This window comes from Dasypus novemcinctus, chromosome X (genome assembly GCF_030445035.2).
Source record: "Dasypus novemcinctus isolate mDasNov1 chromosome X, mDasNov1.1.hap2, whole genome shotgun sequence".
In the NCBI taxonomy this organism is placed as follows: Eukaryota; Metazoa; Chordata; class Mammalia; order Cingulata; family Dasypodidae; genus Dasypus; species Dasypus novemcinctus.
This window is the reverse complement of record NC_080704.1, coordinates 27156529-27175982: the sequence shown is the minus strand read 5'-3', so window position 1 is coordinate 27175982 and position 19454 is coordinate 27156529. Positions and strand designations below refer to the sequence as shown.

The following is a 19454-nucleotide window of genomic DNA, read 5'->3' as shown; positions in this document are numbered from 1 at the left end:
CTTGACTGCATATTAGAATCGCTTGGGGAACTTTTAGAAGTCCCAATGCCTAGGTTGCACCCCAGACCAATTAAGTACATCAGAATCTTTAGGGTTGGGAGCTAGGCATCTAGTTTTCAGAGTGCCTAGGTAAGTACAACATGCTGCCAACCAATCAGAACCACTGACCAAGGAAAGGGTACCAGCAGGGGGCATCAGAATACTTTACAGAGGAAAAAAATGCTTTGAAACTATGCAGGCAAGGTCGAAAAGGCATTCCAAGCTGGGAGAAAAACATATGCAAGGACACATATGAGAGATTTCTGTACAATGTTAAGACCTTGAACTTCACTGTATGACTTTGGAAGCAGGTACTGATGTTCTCTTGTAGCTATTTTTTCATCTGTAAAATGAGGATAAGACTAGCATCAACCTCAAATTGTTGTGTGAATTAAATTAATACCCAAGTCTGTTTGGGATGATGAAAAAATTTTGGTAATGGATGGTGGTGATGGTAGCACAATATTGTGAATTAGATTCACAGAACTGTACATTTGAAAGTGGTTAAAATAGGAAATTTTATGTTGAGTATGTTACCACAAAAAAAATTTTTTTTAAAATTAATACCCAAAGCTTAGAAGAGTGCTTGGTACAAAAAGCGCTTGATGAATGTGAGATGTCATTAACTTTTAGTTGGCTGTTAAGGTAGTGTTGTAGTAGGGCGTAATCTTGGAACTCTCTAAAAGTATTTTTTATTTCAAAACTTGATAGCCAATTGGATGTGATGGAAGACGGAGAATGAGATTCAAGAATGCTGCCTGGGCATTTAGCTTGGGAAACTGAGTGACTGTTAGAACTCTTCATTGAGATAGGGAAGTAGAAGATGGATGAGTTTGATTTGGGGGGAGGTGATAGTTTGGAGTTTGGGTTTGAACAGGTTGGATTTTCCAAAGTACCTGTGGACATTAAGAAGTGATGACCAGTTGACATAGAACACAAGATTATAGAGCTTTCATGAGAGAGAGATGTGGGCTGGATATTGGAGAATCATCAAATGATTTATGCTAACTGGAGCCGTGAGGGTGAGAAGGTGGTGTAGTGAAAGCTTGTCTGAGTCATTTCCTTCCTGGAGGGCAGAGATGTGACTCACCTTACCACTCAGAGGAGCTGAGGTGAATGTATCCTTGGTTTTTAGGCATTTTTACCTCATCCACTCTTTGTGGCTGTTATTTTCTGAAATTGATTTTCTTAACATGAATGGTATGTTACTGAATGGAAAAGGAAAATCATCTGTAAATTGGAAAAGAAGTACTTTAAAATTATTACACTTGAACATTATTTTAAATGCTACATATCTTAAAAGGTAAAGATTCCCCCCCCCCCCTTATAATGTAAGCCTCTCTGAGGAATTCTCCTTGAAGAATTGCAGTGAATACATTTTTATTCATAGAAAACCATCTTTATGTGTAGTATTAATTGAATTTTTTCCCCTTTCTTACCTCTCAAAGAAGTTGGTAAATAGATTACAAAAAAAAAAAAAAAAGAATTAAAATCTGCCCTGCAGAGTTCCCCAAAGAGTTAAACATAGGATTACCATGTGACCTGGCAGCCGAAAGCAGGGACTCCAACAGATACTTGTACACCAGTGTTCGTAGCAGCATTATTCACAATAGCCAAAAGGTAGAAACAACCCGTGTCCATCAACAGATGAACGTAATAAAGAAAATGTAGTATGAGAAGCTGATGTGGCTCAAGCAGTTGGGCACCCACCTACTACATGGGGGGGGGGTCCCCAGTTTCGGTTCCTGGTGCCTCCTAAAGAAGATGAGCAATACAGTGAGCTGATGCAACTGGCTAGTGCAGTGAGCTTACACAAGATGACACAGTGAGATGATGCGCTGAAGAGACAGCAAGGAAACACAATGAGAGACAAATTAAGCAGGGAGTGAAAGTGGCTCAAGTGATTGGGTGCCTCCCTCCCACATGGGAGGTCCCAGGTTCAGTTCCCGGTACCTCCTGAAAAGACAGAAATGAGCAACAAGCAACTCAAATGAAATAACTGATTCAGGGAAGCTGATTGGCTCAGTGGTTGAGCACCGGCTTCCTGTATACAAACTCCCAGGGTCAATCCCCAGCCCTTGTAACCTCAAAAAAACAAAACAAAACAAAACAAAAAAACAGAATGGGGAGTTAGAAGGAAAATTTTGGCAGTGGACAATAGAAATGGAGGCACAACCTTGTATATGTAATGAACACCACTGACTTGTATATTTGAAAAGGGATAAAGAGGGAAATTGTAGGTTGTATACAATTTGCTACACCACACACACACACAAACCCAAAGAATTGTATAATTCAAAGAGTGAACCCTAATGTAAACAGTGGGTTATAGTTAATAGCATATTATAAGAATATTGTTTCAGAAATTGTAGCAAAGGTACCATACTAATGCAAAATGTTAATAGAGAAAACTGTGTGAAGAGGGTGTATGGGAACCGTACTTTCATAAACCTACAACTGAATTCCTCTAACAATAATAATAATAAAAAGAATAGTGCTACTGAAAACTTAGTAACACAAAGCACTATTTGAATGTAAGGTATTTTTAATCCCTTCTGCATCACTCTTGCTGACTGTAAAGTGATTTATGGTTGAAGGTTAACACTATGGACTTAGGACTGTGAAAAGTGGACCAAACCCAGGACACTGCAGCAGTCTTCATCTACTTCTAAAATGCAAATAATTTTTCTGTTACAGTACTGGAAGAGGAAATATTAAGGAACAAGTAGATGAATTATCCCTTAAAAGAATGGGGAGATCAGAGACAAAAATGGAGGAGAAAAGTAGATAATGCACTAGACATTTATGATAAATGAATTTATTATCCAGTGAGGCCTGGCCATGTTTGTGTACTTTTATGATATAAAGTTTTAATTTATAATCAAATATGTATATGTATTCTACACCAGTGTCCTTTCTAGACTAGACTGGAACTTCTTAGAGGTTAAGAAATGAACTTTGATATTTTTTGTATAGTACATTTAACGTTACTGCAAGTAATTAGATGCATAATAAATCTTTATGGCAAAGAAACTTACCTATTTTTAAAAGTTTAGCATTGACTTAATTATATAACATGACAGTAAATGCTAAAAGATTTTTAAAGGAATTGAGTTTGTATCATTTGATTTTCCCCAATAATGCATAAGTGGAATTTTACTTTTAGTTCATGCTACAACTTTATATAGATATTTTCAGAAAAAATAATCTTGATCTAAAGATATATTTTAGGTTTGGAAGTTATTTTTTTAATCTTGCTGAGTTATTCCTAATTTTGCATGGCCTGATGCCAATTTTATTAGAAAACTTTTACAGTGCAGATTTCTTATTATATGGTGGTTTTTTTTTTTAGCTTGTATTCATTGTACCCTAAAACTTGGAGAAGCGAAAATTTAGAGCAAGGGTCATAGAGTTTCAATATGCTTAAAACATAAAAGTTTGAATATTAAGCTGTATTTTCCCGACACAGTTTCATGCATTATGGATAGCGCAGTTGAATTTTGAATGAATGTTGCTTTGAAGGCACTTTAAGTATATTCACCCTTTGTCTTATTTCTTTCTGACTCTTTGAAGCAGTGCAGGGTGTTTTATTCAAAGCTCCTGCTGGCTCCAATTTAAAGGACGTCTTTGTTTGGTTTGGAGGGGAGGGAAAAGAGGAGCCCTCTGTGGGAGCTAGAGATCGATTCACAAGGGCATGTTCATTGCCATAGTTGGGAGGGATATCTGGTAGTTACAATTTTGAGATGTCTCTGCATTCTTTTGAAAACTCCTTTTAAATAGGAACTATGAAAATAATAAAGATACATTTTTCTTTTTTTTTCCCCCATCCCAGAAACTTCAGTCCTCCTTCAGTTTGTTTACCTTTTTGCTTCCTGAAACAGAATCTCCTCTCCTTTTAGAGGGACTGATTCAAATGTTGTATTGTGACATTGGTTAGACTGGAGTAAGGAAGCAAAAAGTAATATGAGGTCTCCAGCAAGTCTCCTAAATTGTCTATGGCTTGCCTCATTTGGCAAATAGTGACTTTGAACCTGTTTGTGGAGCCACAGCATTCAGGACTGTTAAAGTTGCTGTGTGTAGTGCAAATATTTACTTTTCTTGTTTTTCTTCCTTATTTTTACAGAGATTGTCATTATGAATCCATATTATCATTGGCTGAATTGCGCTTTGCAAACGATTTTTTTTTTGAAGGTACCAGAGATTGAACCCAGGATTTTTGTACATGGGAAGCAGGCGCTCAACCACTGAGCTACATCTGCTACCCAATAAGAGTTTTTTTTTTCTCATTTGTTTGTTTTTAGGAGGCTCTAGGGATCGAACCCAGAACCTTGTACATGGGAAGCAGGCACTCAAACCTGAGCTACATCTGCTCCCAATGAGAGTTGTTTTTTTTTTCCTTTGTTTTTAGGAAGTACGGGGGGTTGAACCAGGGACCTTGTACATGGGAAACAGAAGTTCAACCACTGGAGCTACATTCGCTCCCCCCAAATGATTTTTTAAAAAAGAATTTTGCAGTTTTCTGTGAAGTAGAAAAAGCATGTGAATAATTGAGATAAAGTTGAAGGCAGTTGTCATCAGTGAGTTCAAGGTTCTCTGTGCACATGATAGTCTGTATTAGGAAATGAAACATGGGTCTCAGTGACTAGATTTTACTTTGACAGAATGGCTCTTCCCATTCGAAAATGTAGATTTTTTTTTTTAGTTCCTTGAAAATGTAGGAGCATTTGAAAAGCAAGACATATGTTCGTATATGATTTTTTTCTTACCTGTGTTCCCCTTACCTCAGAAAGAGTGAATGGATTTTAGGATGCCATTCCAAAAGAGAAAAAAAAATATTTTGGAGTTTTAGGTAAACAGTGGTAAATTTCTGTGTGAATGAGGCAGTCAAAAATAAGTTTAAGAGTTGGTAAATTACATGTCAGCTGTGTTCCAAGACTCTGAAACCAGTACAGCCAAACTGGATGACTCCAAAACTGCCTAAATAGTTACCTCACTCTTTGGCTCTGAAGTTTCCTTCCTGTTTATCAGACAAGTTTTTTTTTTTCTGTATGAATTTAACAAAATCTGATAACTATTTTTAAAGACTAAGAAATGAAACAATTGCAAAAGAACAATTTTCTTTGCTTTGCTGACCTAATTTTGTGGTGAATTCTGTCCTCCAAGGATAAAATAGAAGTTGTTTTTCTGTGAGAAAAAGATAATCTTTAAAATAGCCTATATTTTTCCTTCCTTTACTTCTCTCTTTAGATTATAATCTGTTTATAGTGGATGAGGAAGAGCTAGGAAATATCATTTACTCCAGGATTAAACTGCAGAATTGAAAGTTTTTCATAAAATAGTTGTGTTTGTCATAGTTGGAAGACAGTTTCTCTTCTTGTTTGAAGTCTGAACTCTTAAAATATTGGCTACATAAACCCCTTTAGTGTGAGGAAGATTGAAATGTTTGTGGTTTCTGTTGTTGTTAAAGGATGAGGGCTTCTAAATTTTTACATTCAAACGAGTGCCTGTCAAAACACTCATTTAATTGTCCTCTCAAAATATTTATTCCAAAAACACCATCACTGATCGAAAACATTTTTGCTCCTCTTTATTTGAAATTCTCTCCATACCTTGTGGAAGATTCTTTAGAATAGCCTCAGGATCCAGCCATTTTTGTTCTTTGAAGCATATTACAAAACAAATCAATATTCATTGTGAAAATTTCAGAAAATACAGCTGATACTAAAGAATCACCCTTAATCCCACCAGCTATAGGTAATCACTGTTAAAATCTTTCCAGACTCATTTCTGGGCTACCTATATATACCCTGAGTACGGTATTAAAAAAAAAAACTCAGTGTAATCATGACACAAATCCACCCCACACACACACAACTTTTTTTTTTAAATGCCATTTTCTAATGTTTCCCCCACTTTTCATTTTAAATATTCTGAGACTGCTTTTCTTATAGGCTTAAAATTTATTCCGAAGGCATTTAGAAATGGAAAACAGATATCACATATTAAAAGTAAACTTCACTATGTGATTATGCCAAATACCATTGGTTGTACACTTTGGATGAATTGTATGCCTTATTAATATGTATCAGTAAAATTGATTTGTTTTTTAAAAAAGTAAACTTCACTTATTGTTATATATGGTTGCAGTAAATTCTGACTCCCATAGGTGATTTATCAAGGTACTATTTGGAAGAGAAAATACTTGAAAAATTTTATAAGTAATTCTGAAATACCTTTTCCTTCTAAAAAGTCAAAATAGTACAATTAGATAAAAGTTCTCATGATCTGCCTTCCTCTAACTGCCCTCCCAAAAAATGCCTCTGCTACCAGTTTGCTCTGTCACCACCCAGAATAGAAAGGATTGCTGTAGAAAATGGTAGGTGCTCACTAAAAGGTAGCATATTGAACACTCATTATTGGGGGGAGGGACGTATTCTTTTGATGTTTCAAGAATATTGTAAGGAGGGAAATTTTTGATCTAGAATGTTCTGACATTATTAAAGTAGGAACTATGAAGTAGTTACCTATTTTGCTCCTTTTAGGGCCTGTATCTACTCATGAAAAGATTGTGGCATGTCAGAAATCATTTTCATTAAAGTCTGAACTCTTAAAATTCTGGCCTCATACTCTCCTTTACTGTGAAACACATGGAATTGATCGTGGTTTCTGTTGTTGTTCCACCTTTGGTTTCTTTTGTTACTGCTGTTTACAGAGGCTGCCCCTAGTGACGCTGATTCTTAACATCAGTCTGTTCAGTGACTTTGCTAAAATAAAGAAAGAAATACATAAACTTGCTGGTGGTTGATTCTGCCTTCTCTCTGAAGTTGTTTCCCAGAATTTCCCAGGTGTGGTGCATTACTCCCTTTCCTGTCTTCCTCCTGTCCCTTGCCTGTTAGTGCACTTATCCAAGGTGGTATAATTCTGTTTTCTACCTCATTAGACTGTGGGGGCAGGACCCACATCTGGTTGTCTTCATGCAAGGGCTACTTGGCTGCCTGTCTTTGTCTGCTCTGAAATAAGATCAGAAGTGATGCAGTGGAGATGGAAAAGAGAGATGTTTGAGAAATGAGAGGGAAGAAACTCACAACTGGACATGATGAGCAAGGGAAGGGGAGGAGTATGATTTCAGATTTCAGTGTGTGATGTGTGGCTAAAGGCCCATTAAATGAGAGGGGGGAAGCCCAGAGAAAAACAGGTTTCTGGAGAAGGATGATAAATACATTTTTTTGATATGTTGAGTTTGAAGTACTGATTGAAAAGCCAGGTGAAGATTTCCATTAGGGAATTAGACATACAGACCTGAGGCTTAGGGGGAAGGCAGGACTGCAGATACTGATTTGTGTATCTGTAGCATACCTGTTGGAGATGAAGACTTAGGTTTAAGGGAGATTGCCCTTCGTGAGAAGAGGAGGTGGTTAAGGATTATTCTCTGACTCATAACTTTGAAGAGACAGGCATAGGAAGAGAAGGCCAGAATGGAGAGCCAGACAGTCCCTAGAGCAGGGGTTCTAACCTTTTTTGTTCCACGGACCCTTTTGCAAGTCAGGTGAAATGACTACTACTGTAATTTATTTATTGCATACATTCATAAGGGAAGGAAATGCTAGATTTCAGAGGTCAGAGAAAATAAAGATACTAAGTTGATTTTTTTTTCATTTCAAGCTCACGCACCCCCAGAAATCTTTTCACGGACCCATTGGGATCCGTGGATCCGTGGTTAAGAACCCCTGCCTAGAGAGCTTATATAATAGAATCTTGGATAGAGTAGAATCTTGGAAGTCAAAGGAAGAGCGGGTTTGCAGATGATAGGCCATCGTTTTCAGGATGCCACAAAAATGCCAGATGACCATTGAGGTTTAGCCACTGGAAGGCTATTTATTGGCCGTGAGTGGAACAGTTTTAGGTGTGTTGAGTAGTGAAGGGAGGAGGAGATAAAGTAGAGAAAGCAAATAGAGCCTGTCTTTTTAGCTTTGTGTTGAAGTATACATACAGAAAAGTACACAGATCATAAGTGAATTTCCACGAACTGAACGCACGTGTGTATCTAGCATTTTAGAAACCTCGCTCCTGTCCCTTCTAATCACTACCCATATTACTAAGGGTATCCACTATTTTTAAAATACATTTGTCAATAAAGGGAAGTAGAATTTATCGATAAGGTGGTAGTTACAGAAGGAATTAAGGATAGAGGGTATTGGTTGTGTTTTGTTTAAAATGGGAGTAGTTACCTTGAACGTTAAGTAAATCTCATGACTTCTGTAGTCGGTATCCAGTCACTGCATTTCTTTTTATGTTTAGGACTATTCATATTTCACTTTTCGAATATTTTTAAAAGTAAGCACATTGAGTATTTATACCAAGTTAAGTTGAATAACTGTCCCCCAGGCATGTGCTTGTGGAATAGTGCTTTCTAAACTTGACTGATCGTGGGAATAGATTTTAGGCCCCTCTTTGATTCATTGAATCACTCTGGAATCTATGCTTTTAAAAAGCTCATTAGGTGGTTCTGAAACCTCTTGTGTACACAGGCCTATAAAGTGAGGCTTGCAGTTTATCAGGAAGGAAACTGGTGTCTATTTTAAATGGAAGTCAAATAAGATCATAAATCTGTAATTGTGGTAGAATAAAGGGTCACCCTTCTTAAAAATGAGACTATATGCAGGATTCTCCAGAGAGCTGAAAAAGGAAGTAAGTGGTTAGGGATTTGAGCTTTGCCATTCATGAGAGTCCTTGAATAGTTCTGAGGGTGTCTTATTTAGTTTGAACTTTTTATTTGTTTTTAAAGCAATATTTTTCCAGAAAGATATCCTAGAGCCACAGGATTCTGGACCATGCACTTTTGTTTGTAGAAGGAAGACAGTATAGCCTTCTGGGTACCCACTATGATCTGAGAGTATATGACCTCACCAGATTCATATCTTGTTTAACTATGTCCAAGAATATGTCTGTGTTCCTGGAGCTAAAGGATAAACTCAATCTTGTGCCTGAGGCTTTTGAGGTAAACTCATAAGCCTCATGGAAGCTCTGTAAGGGGGGGACCCTGTCTGCTTTGCTAAGTGTCATGACCTGTTTAGCACAGTGCCTTACACAGAGTAGGTGTACAAGAAATATTCGTTGTTAAAATACGTTGAAATTCACCTCTTCTAATTTTTATATCATATATAGTCCTACTGACCTGTCCAGATTTGTTTTGCTGTCATCACGCCTTAGCAAGCTTCAGTGGAGATAAGAGTAAGAAGAGACTGTTAGGGCCCCATCAAACCAAATGCCAGTCAATCCTAGTGCTTAGTTTCTGTTGATGATTAAGCCGCCTGTGGATTTTGTAAAACAAATGAAAGTTGAAAGACAAAGTGTGTCCAAGGATCCAAATACAGCATGTACCTTGACAAAGGAGGATATAAAATACCTTGTTGGGAAATGGATTTGGACGGGAAGGAAAGGTTTAGCCACCTGAGCCTGGGAATTCAATGGCAGACCCCCTGAGGTTTGCAACACTAAGGGTGCCCAATCTACCTTTGTGCCAAATTTTAGTTTTCCTTGTGACTATGGGTCTCTTATAGTCCAGACAGAAAACCTTCAGACAAGCCAACACATTGGGGCCCTTACTTTGAGACTCCTGGTTGGCTGAATTCCAGGAGCAGAATCTGCTAAACTGAAGGGTACACCTCAGAGGCTAGGATGGATCTAGTCTGTAACTCACCACACTCATTGAAGATACAGCTCTTAACAGACTGGGCTTGACTTTGATCTAGCAAACCAAACTGGTCTCATCCAAAGTAGATAATGTCTAAGCAGTTCTTGGAAGGTGCATATTAACATCTGCCCTGGGTGGGGCCTGAACCTGGCAAACAAGATTCTTAAGGACTATCACTTGGGACAGGGGACATGCTGTCAAGAGGTTCTAGTTCCTCATCAGAAATGGTCCAGAGGAGATATCACTTCCCAGGAGGTATATTCAGTTTGGTTGTACCCATCATGGAGAGGAGGGTATACCTTAGTTGTTGGTGTCTCACAGGGCAATTCAATAGGAGTGCTGATGGGAGAAAAGTTTATAAAGCCAGAGCTTTTGTGATTATGGCCTAGACCCTGAAAGTTGGGTAAATCTTTCTTCAAGGCATCTGACATCCAGAATAGCATTCCTTGTCTTCCTTGGCAGAGATAAAAATGGAAGAAGGTAACTCCTCTTTGTGACCTCACACTTTCCTAGGGTGATTTTTTGTCCATGATAACAGGCTTTCCCTTCTTAAATTCTGATACTGAATGGGTTGACCTGGTTACTCAATATGAGCCCTGTTTTAGTCTGCCAAAGGAGGAAAGTGTATTTATTTGAGGTAAAAGCTTACAGTAACAAGGCTGTAAAGAGTCCCAACTCAAGGTTGCTTTCTCACCAGTCAGCTACAAGATGGTCAGTCTCTTCCTGGTCTCTCAGCTGTAGGTTGGCATAGGGCTTATCTCTCAGGGCTTCCCCTCTCTCCTGGCATAGGGCTCATTTCTTTCTGGCCTTTCTCTATTAGTCTCAGCTCTCTTCCTAAGGTCAGCAGTAAGCTCAGGCAAATGGCTCATCTGTCTCTGGGGCCTTAGCTGTTTGAGCCTTCTCCTTTCTGTCACATGGCAGGATCAAAATTACAAATTTCTCACCTCTTCCCGTGTGTCTTCTTGAGTGAGTGTCTGTTTATATCTGCCCACCAAGGGGGCGGGGACTCAACCTATGCCTTATGGACATAGGCCAATCAGAAGCCCTAAATTGATTTCATCAAGTAAACTTGAAACCTTTGAATTTAATACAATCAAAGGGTATCACACCTAGGGGAATAGTTTACAAACAGTCTTTCCCTTTTTGGGATTCATAAATAATCCCAAACTGCCACAAACCCTAACAAATTATGCTGGTCACCTGGCAGGGACATGGTGTCCAGAACTCCCATTTATGATAACATCTGATCCGGCTAGCTTCCTCTTTACCATTATAAGGGAACGCGTTGAGTGTGTGGAGTTGGGTAGGATGGTCTCGCACCAAAACAAGACTCCTTTAATGCCAAGTGCATCCAGGTCAGGCTTGTTTGTCTGTGGACCTTTTACCCTGGCTCCTCGCATGGGTTCCCATTATATGGTTCAGTACCACCTAATTTTTTGCCAAGGTCACTATGTCTGGCTCCTTCCTAGAAATGACCCTTTGCCTGCAGTTCCCACCCATATTTTGGCATCACCTTGACATAGGTTAGGTGTGCTAGAGTCCTTGGATTTTTGTTTTGTTTTGAAGTATAATTTATGTATGATGAAATGCACAGATTTTTAATGGTACAGATCTTAGTTGTACAATTTGAGTTTTGACAAATGTGTAGATTCTGTGTAACCCACACCCCAATCAAGATATAGATCATTTCTGCCATACCTCTTCTCTAAGTCCACACCCCCCACTTCATCCCTAGGCAACCAATGTTCAGATTTCTATCACTATATATTAGGTTTGAGGTCATGGATCTTAAAACATACAGATTTCCTTAGTGTTGAGATGGTGAGAAATGTCAATAAATAGTATTATTCAAGTAAAATAAAGGGGATTGGGGATTTTACTGTCCCACCTGGGGATATTTGGCAATACTTGGAGATGTTTTTGACTTTTATGACTGGGAGGGGGGTGCTTCCGGCATCTACTGGGTAAAGTCCAGGGATGCTGCTAAACATCTTAGAATGGACAGGACAGTTCCCCACAACAAAGAATTATCCAGTCCCAAAATGTCGATAGTGCCTAGTTCAAGAGACCCTAAAGTAAGTCGTGTGCTCTCTGCAGAGAGAGAATTGTAGCCCTTGGGAATGTTAGTATGTGGGTTTCCCAAGTCTCCCGAGGTGAGATTTGTTTTATTTATTTATTTATCGCTGCCCCCCCCCCCCTTACTGCTTGCGCTCACTGTCTGCTCTCTGTGTCCATTTGCTGCGCATTCTTCTGTGTCTGCTTGTTTTCTCTTCTTGTCTTCTCTTTAGGAGGTACTGGGAACCGATCCCGGGATCTTCCGACATGGGAAAGAGGCACCCAATCATTTTAGCCACCTCAGCTCCCTGGTTTGTTGTATCTCTCATTGTCTTTCCTCTGTTTCTCTTTTTTGTCGCATCATCTTGTTGTTTCAGCTCTCCCTGTGGGCCAGCTCGCCACATGGGCTGTGCGGACCAGCTTCCCTTTACCAGGAGACCCTGGGAAATGAACCTGGGACCTCCTATATGGTAGACGGGAGCCCAATTGCTTGAGCCACATTTGCTACCCGAGATTTGTTTTTGTATGTTTGTTTGTTGACAGCCTGCAGGAAGCTGAACAGGCAGCTGCAGGAATAGGCTCTCTTCTGCTTTAACACCCTCCAGGCTACCGAGCTTGCTGTGGGATGGGGATGGATTTGAGGAGGAAAACTAATAGGAAAAGAAAAAGAAAATAACTTAGGCAATAAAGGGGGCAGGCTTAGGAGAATATTAAAATTAGAAACACAGGAGTAAGATAAAGAAAAATGAATAATGTAGAAATTAATCAAGGATTCATTAAAATGTTAAAATTAAAAACTAAACCAGTTGAGGTTTAAACTGAAAAGATGAACGTGAAAATAATCATTAAGAATTTCAAAGTGAAAATATGAATAAAAAGATAAAAGCCGTGAGAAGAAAAATGAAATATGTGAAAAGTAGATAGGATTAAGAATGGAAAATAGAAATCAAGAACTAAAAAGGTTAACATAAGGTGATATATAAAACAAAGATGAAGATAGGGGGAAATCCTAAACCAAAAATGCTTCGTGGTTAGAGTGCTAGATGGGGATCAGGGAGGAAGGAGGGTGGGAACCAGCTAGAGCGGATAAGGAAGGGGAGCCTGAAGCAGAGTCCTGGGGTGGATCCCGCTTGCCTCATTGGGAAGTTCCCAGTTAAAGCCATGTTGTCCGTCAGGGGCAGAGCCAGAGGGCAGAGAGCCATGGGACACCCCTCCAGATAACAGCAGCCTTCTGTGCCCTCATCTCGGACGCGGGGAGGGGGCTCCTTCACGGACTCTGCTCAGAACTCCTCAGACAGCCTGGCCTCTTTAAAAGAGCCATGGGTTTATTCACTGAGAATGTGAATTTGAAAAGGGAGAGCCTCCGAAAGTTTGATTATTTGAATTATAGAAAGAATTTTCACTCTGTAAACTGATTCCCTAGATAAGATCATTAAAAACGCTTTCCCTTGGTGGTGGTAGTGGTGTGTGTGTGTGTGAGAGAGAGAGAGAAGGATGATTTTTATCACTTTAAACTACTCATTTAACTGTACTTAAAATGCTATCCACAGCGTTTTCTCTATTATTTCTAAGAATTGTATGTATATATCTTTTATGTGAAAGCCTAAGGAGTTTCCCACAGTCTTTTGGAAATTAAGATAAAGTTGACCTGGAATTTTAAAACCGTGAGAACCTTTTTTTTTTTTTAGGTTCTGACTTTCTCAAACCTTCAAGAATGCACTTATTTATCTTAAAGTGCAATAAGCCTTTCAGGGCAGGAGTGGCCGAGGTTACTAATATTCACATTTTGCACATTCAGTTTGTAACATTGAGTGAAGGCTTACAATGGCTTCTGTGTTTCAGGTAATTCAGAAGGCGGTGGGCCCGGCCAGCCTGAGTCTGCTCACCTTCAAAGTCTATGCGTCATCAAAAAAGGACTCACCTCACAAAAATTCTGTGAAGGTCGATGAGGTAACCCTCTGTTGATGTTGTAAAATATTTAAAAAGTCTGATTTAGTTACCACAGGAAAGGTTTTACAAATTATCTTTTGGGAAGCTATCACAGTTTAGAAGATACTTTAAAAGGGGGAAGTATATTTCCTTATAGTTTGTTTTCCTTTGTGGGAGTCTACTAAATGATGGATCCTTGAACAAATAAAACATTAATGGTACTTCGCTAAGGACATAATTAAGAAATGCTATATAGATTTTTAGTGAAGAATCTGATATGTCCCAGTAGATTGTAAGGACAACTAAACTAGCTTTCCTACGTGGTCTGCCTGATTCTAGACTTACCTTTTTTTAGGACGTACCGGGGGTTGAACCCAGGACCTCATATATTCGAAGCACTGAGCCACACCTCCTCTCTATTTTTCCCTTTTTAAGAAATGAAAGACTGGGCTCATTCTGCTTCTTAGATGGATTAAAGGCTCATAAGTAGATGCTTAACAAATACTAAACAAAACAAGAACTCTTCTCTTCATTGCTTACAATTTTTGTTTGTACCTCCACTGATCATTTTGGATATTCAGTTTCTGTTGACTTTGAATAAAGTGATATAATGATCTATCATCATTATGAAAAGCTTTGATAAATGGATGGTAGTGAAGGTTGTACAACTTTGTGAATGCAATTAATGCCACTGAATTATATGCTTGAAAATGGTTAAAATGGTGAATTTCATGTTATATATATGTTACCACTATAAAATTTAAAAAAAAAGAATACATCTACACAAGCTCTGTGCTTAGTCACAGCAGGATTACTTGAATTGTGTTTAGGTAAAGCTCATTAGCTTATCTTTTTTCCTTGAATCTCTTCTCAGGCCTTGGGACAGCAGCATTTTTGAGGGCAAGGCTATGGTGGTGGTTATGAAAAATTTCTCCTTTCGGTGGGGAGCAAACCTGTTATTCTGCTTTGATTAGCACCAAACTGATCATTTGAACTAAGTAACATACTTTTCAGTTATTTTCTTTTTTTCTTTTTTCTTTTCAGTTATTTTCAAGCTCTTTTTTGTTCTCCTCCCACCCACCCTTTAGAGCAGGGGTTCTTTTTTTTTTTTTTTTTTACATTGTTTTCTGTTACTTTTTTTTTTTTTTTTAATTAATTTTTTTTTATTGACTTTGTAATAATGTTACATTAAAAATATATATGTGAGGTCCCATTCATCCCCACCCCCCCTCTCCCCCCCCAACAACACTCGTTCCCATCATCATGACACATCCATTGGATTTGGTAAGTACATCTTTGGGCACCTCTGCACCTCATAGACAATGGTCCACATCATGGCCCCCACTCTCCTCCATTCCATCCAGTGGGCCCTGTGAGGATTTACAATGTCTGGTGATTACCTCTGAGGCACCATCCAGGGCAGCTCCATGTACCAAAGACGCCTCCATCTCTCATCTCCTCCTGCCCTTCCCCATACCCATCGTCCACCATGTCCACTTTTCCCAATTCCATGCCACCTCTTCTATGTGGACATTGGATTGGTTGTGTCCATTGCACCTCTATGTCAAGAGGAGGTAGAGCAGGGGTTCTTAACCTTTTTTGTTCTACAGACCCCTTTGCCAGTCAGGTGAAAACCACAAACCTCTTACTAGGTCCACACTCTACTGTGAATTATTTAATGAATGTATCACACCTGCACCAACTCATCCCTATAAGAATAATAGCTCACAGACCCCTTGTTATAAGAACCCCTGCTTTAGAGTAATAGAATCATTTCCCCAAACTGAATCCGAGGTGGAATACAAACACCAGTATGAAACAGATAAAAGGGAGCTACTTATCATAGCCCTGCCCTCTTGGTCTTGTCCTTATTGATTTTATTGGTCTGCAGCAAGGAAATCAGTAAGGTGCAAAAATCATCTAAAAAGGTTCAGGGAGCATGTAATTCAGAGGGTTACTATAATTCATGAATTACTAGAAATATTTATGTCTACAGATTTGATAGATAAGTTATTATCTCCTAACTGTATACACTTTTAAAAATTCCATTGTTTTGTCTGTTTTTTTAATATATGCAGCTTTCACTCTACTCAGTTCCAGAGGGTCAATCTAAATATGTGGAGGAGCCAAGGACCCAACTTGAAGAGAGCATTTCACAGCTCCGACATTATTGTGAGCCATATACAAATTGGTGCCAGGTACAGCTGTTCTGAAAATGAAAGTGGAGTAAACAAATTTATCAGTAGTGAAATCTCTATACTGGCTGCATATTTGGGGAAAAATGCATGTTCAAGGGCCCGATTTAAGAGTCCTCAACTTACAAATGTTAATCAGTACCATCTAGGTTGGGGTGGGGGTAGATAAATGCCCTTCCTTCCTGGTGGCAGCTGTTGCCATAACAGCAGAGAGAATTTCCCTCCCACTGGGTAGCATGTTCCACCTTGTTTAGAGAGGAGAGAGGTGGTAACTATCTTGTTGGCTGTAACTAGGAAAACATTGCCTGCCAGGAGAGAATATGGGGCTGGAACTCTAGATAAAGGAAAAAGATACCATATAAACATTTATATCAAAATTGGGACGTTTTTCCTCTCCCCAGAGATTCTGCATTTAGTGCCACTTTAAACAGGTGTGGTTATAGAACATTTTGAATGCTCTATGGTAGGAGGGTAAATACTATAAAAGGGTGGAATTACATACTTGAGTACTGAACTATTTGCCTCCAGTGACCAAAGAACTACATCTAGAGATTGGGCTCTAGCACTGCTTCTGCTTTAGGTCAGGCATTTGTCATTATGTTAATTAGAGTATTTCTGTGATTTTTAAGAAATACCTGAAACCTAAGTTTACAATCTACAGGATGCTTTCATAGGCTTTGATACATATGTTTGCTGCATTTGATCTTTTTTTTTGTCTTTATTTTTTTAATGTTACGTTAAAAAAATGAGGTCCCCATATACCCCCCACCTCCCACACCCCACTCCTCCCCCAATAACAACCTCCTCCCTCATCATGAGACATTCATTGCTGCGTTTAATCTTAAATTTGAAAACTGATGACAAATTCGTAAAAAGTAGTATGTAGATGTGTGAGACATGATGTAGATTCATTTTGCTTGAGATTTACAAAATCAGTTTTCATCTAGAACATTTTTAAATTTATAATTTCTACTGTCTATGCCAGTAGTGAACTTCTGTTCACCAGTTTTAGCAAGAAAAAAATAAACATGGGTCTCTATCAATAATATAAATTAGGCCATTATACTTAAGTGTCATAACTGTATTATTATTGAGTTATGAAATACCTAAAAACTTTATACATAATATGTAGTAAAATGCTTAGACTTTATTCTCTTGTTCTAGAAGATTTTAAAACCATCTGGTGGTTAAGATAAGGTCAGCAAATTTGTATAAATATTTTTGTATCATCATGCAGGCATGACTCCTGTTATTTCTAGGGTGTTTTTGTTTTGTTTTGTTTTTGTAATAAAAGTACTTAGTATCTTGACCTCTCAACCTAAAGTTGCTTTTTGTTTTTTACTTTTTCTTTTGTGTGTGAAACATAGAAAGTACAGCAAAGTACCACTCTTCTCTGGATGATAGATTAATTATCAATATATTTATTTGAACTACTTCTAGATAAAAATGTTTTCTTGTAATTTTAATGGTTTTTATTTTCCTACAGAACGAAGTCTTCCTGAATAGAAACATTTCAATTTCTGACTCCTTTTTCAGATTAGCAATTGCTATCTCCTTTCTTCAAGGACTAATTTAATTTTTCTTCATAGTAAAAAGATTAAACCAGCAAGAGAGGCAGGCAGTCACTTGAGACATTGATTTGTAGCTTTTTATTATGGGCAAGAAAAACAATAATGGATTTCAATGACACGATACTCAGTTTTTTTTAAGTCCTTTATGTCTGCCTCCAAATTCAGCATTTATTATTTAAGACCATTTAAAAATATTAGGATAACTTGTTCTGACTTGAACTGACTTAAATAAAACCAATCCTTTTCCAAGTGGCAACTCGTTTTGCTACCTTCTAATACCCCTGTACCTTTTTACAAGTCTTCACGGTAGACTTAGTTCTAGTTTTCATTAGAATCATTTGATGTTCGTGTGTACAAAGCCTTTTTGTTGTTAAGAGAATATCGACACTTCATTTGCTTCAGAATTGGTTTAAGTGGTTCTCCAAACTTCCATATAGACCCCTAGCCTCATTAAAGCTGATCATTCCTGCTTCAAATGGGCAATTTTTAGATATAGGCTCTATAATAATACTCTTAGCAAAGCAGGAAATAGACTTAATGTGAAAGACAAACATTTATTTATGTGTTTGTTTGTTTGTTTATTTCTTTAGGAAGAACTAGCGATTGAACCAGGACTTAGTCCATGGAAAGCAAGCACTCAAACCACTGAATTTTATCTATTTCCCAAGAGAGACACAGATTTAATCACATAAGGAAAGGATTGTCACTTTAATTATCAAGGGAATTAATTTTTTTAGTCTATTTTCTTCAATTTAATACAACAGTGAAATGCTAGGTTGTTGAAGCCACTCCACTTGGCGTCTTTGTTTCCTGTGGCAGTAATAATAAGCCCTTGTTACTATTCCTACTGAGCAGTTTGCAGTGAAGGGGGAATTAAAAAAAAAGAACAGAAAGATAGTATATCCCTTTGTTCAAAAAGTATTAGTAACATGATAATTTATTCTGTAAAGACAAGTATATTTATTCTGTTACTTCACTAATTAGCAGTTTTGTCTTTTTAGGAAATGTACTTCCAAAGTAAGCCCAAGATGCAAAGTATTATTCAACAGGGCGTAGGTAAGTTTTGTTTTGTTTTGTTTTGTTCAAAGATTTATTTATTTCTCTCCCCTTTTCCCCTGCCCCCCAGTTGTCTGCTCTCTGTGTACATTCACTGTATGTTCTTCTGTGACCGCTTCTATCTTTATCAGCAGCCTGGGAATCTGTGTTTCTTTTTGTTGTGTCAGCTCTCCGTGTGTGCGGCGCCATTCTTGGGCAGGCTGCACTTTCTTTCACGCTGGGCGGCTCTCCTTATGGGGCGCACTCCTTGCACATGGGGCTCCCCTACACGGGGGACACCCCTGCGTGACAGGGCACTCCTTGCGCACATCAGCTGCATACAGGTCAAGGAGGCCTGGGGTTTGAACCATGGACCTCCCATGTGGGAGGCGGACACCCTATCCATTGGGCCAGGTCTGCTTCCCGGTAAGTTGTTTTTTATTGGGCATAATATCAATTACTTCATTGACATAGAACTCTTTATTTAAGTGGTATTCCCTGAATGTGCTTCAGGAGGTCTGTGAATTCCTTTAAATTGTATGCAGAATTTTAGATCTATATGAATTTTTCTTGAGAGGGGATCTATTTATTGCTTTCATCAGATTTCAGTGGACTACTGTCCGCAGACAGGAACCACTGCTTCAACAGGTAAGTAAGTCTATTCAAGATCATTAGGATTGTTCTGCTAGTGAGGGCAGATACCCCGGATTTGAAAAATAAAATCCATTTCCAGGTTACAGCCTAATATAACACACTAACACATTAACATGTTTTCAAAATCAGAATAGTTCGCTATGTTTGTTAGTTATTTTACATGAATAAAATTGTATTTGCACTGCTTTCAGTACATGCTATAAAATTTTAGAGGTAGGAGGGAACTGGGCTGGTTTGCCTTGGAAAGGCCTTATTGCATACTTGGTAGTATTTTTACATTTT

General features: G+C 38.4%; 1 protein-coding gene across 2 annotated transcripts in view; it reads left to right on the top strand.

Annotated features, from left to right (window-relative positions):
* The window catches only part of APOO (apolipoprotein O), a 54066-nt gene that overhangs the window by 4848 nt on the left and 29764 nt on the right, over positions 1-19454 (top strand). For both annotated transcript variants that reach the window (XM_004449829.4, XM_004449828.4), the window contains exons 2-4: positions 13631-13738; positions 15796-15915; positions 18485-18539. In XM_004449829.4, coding sequence (XP_004449886.2) covers positions 13631-13738; positions 15796-15915; positions 18485-18539 — 283 coding nt within the window. The remainder of the gene's footprint in view (positions 1-13630; positions 13739-15795; positions 15916-18484; positions 18540-19454) is intronic.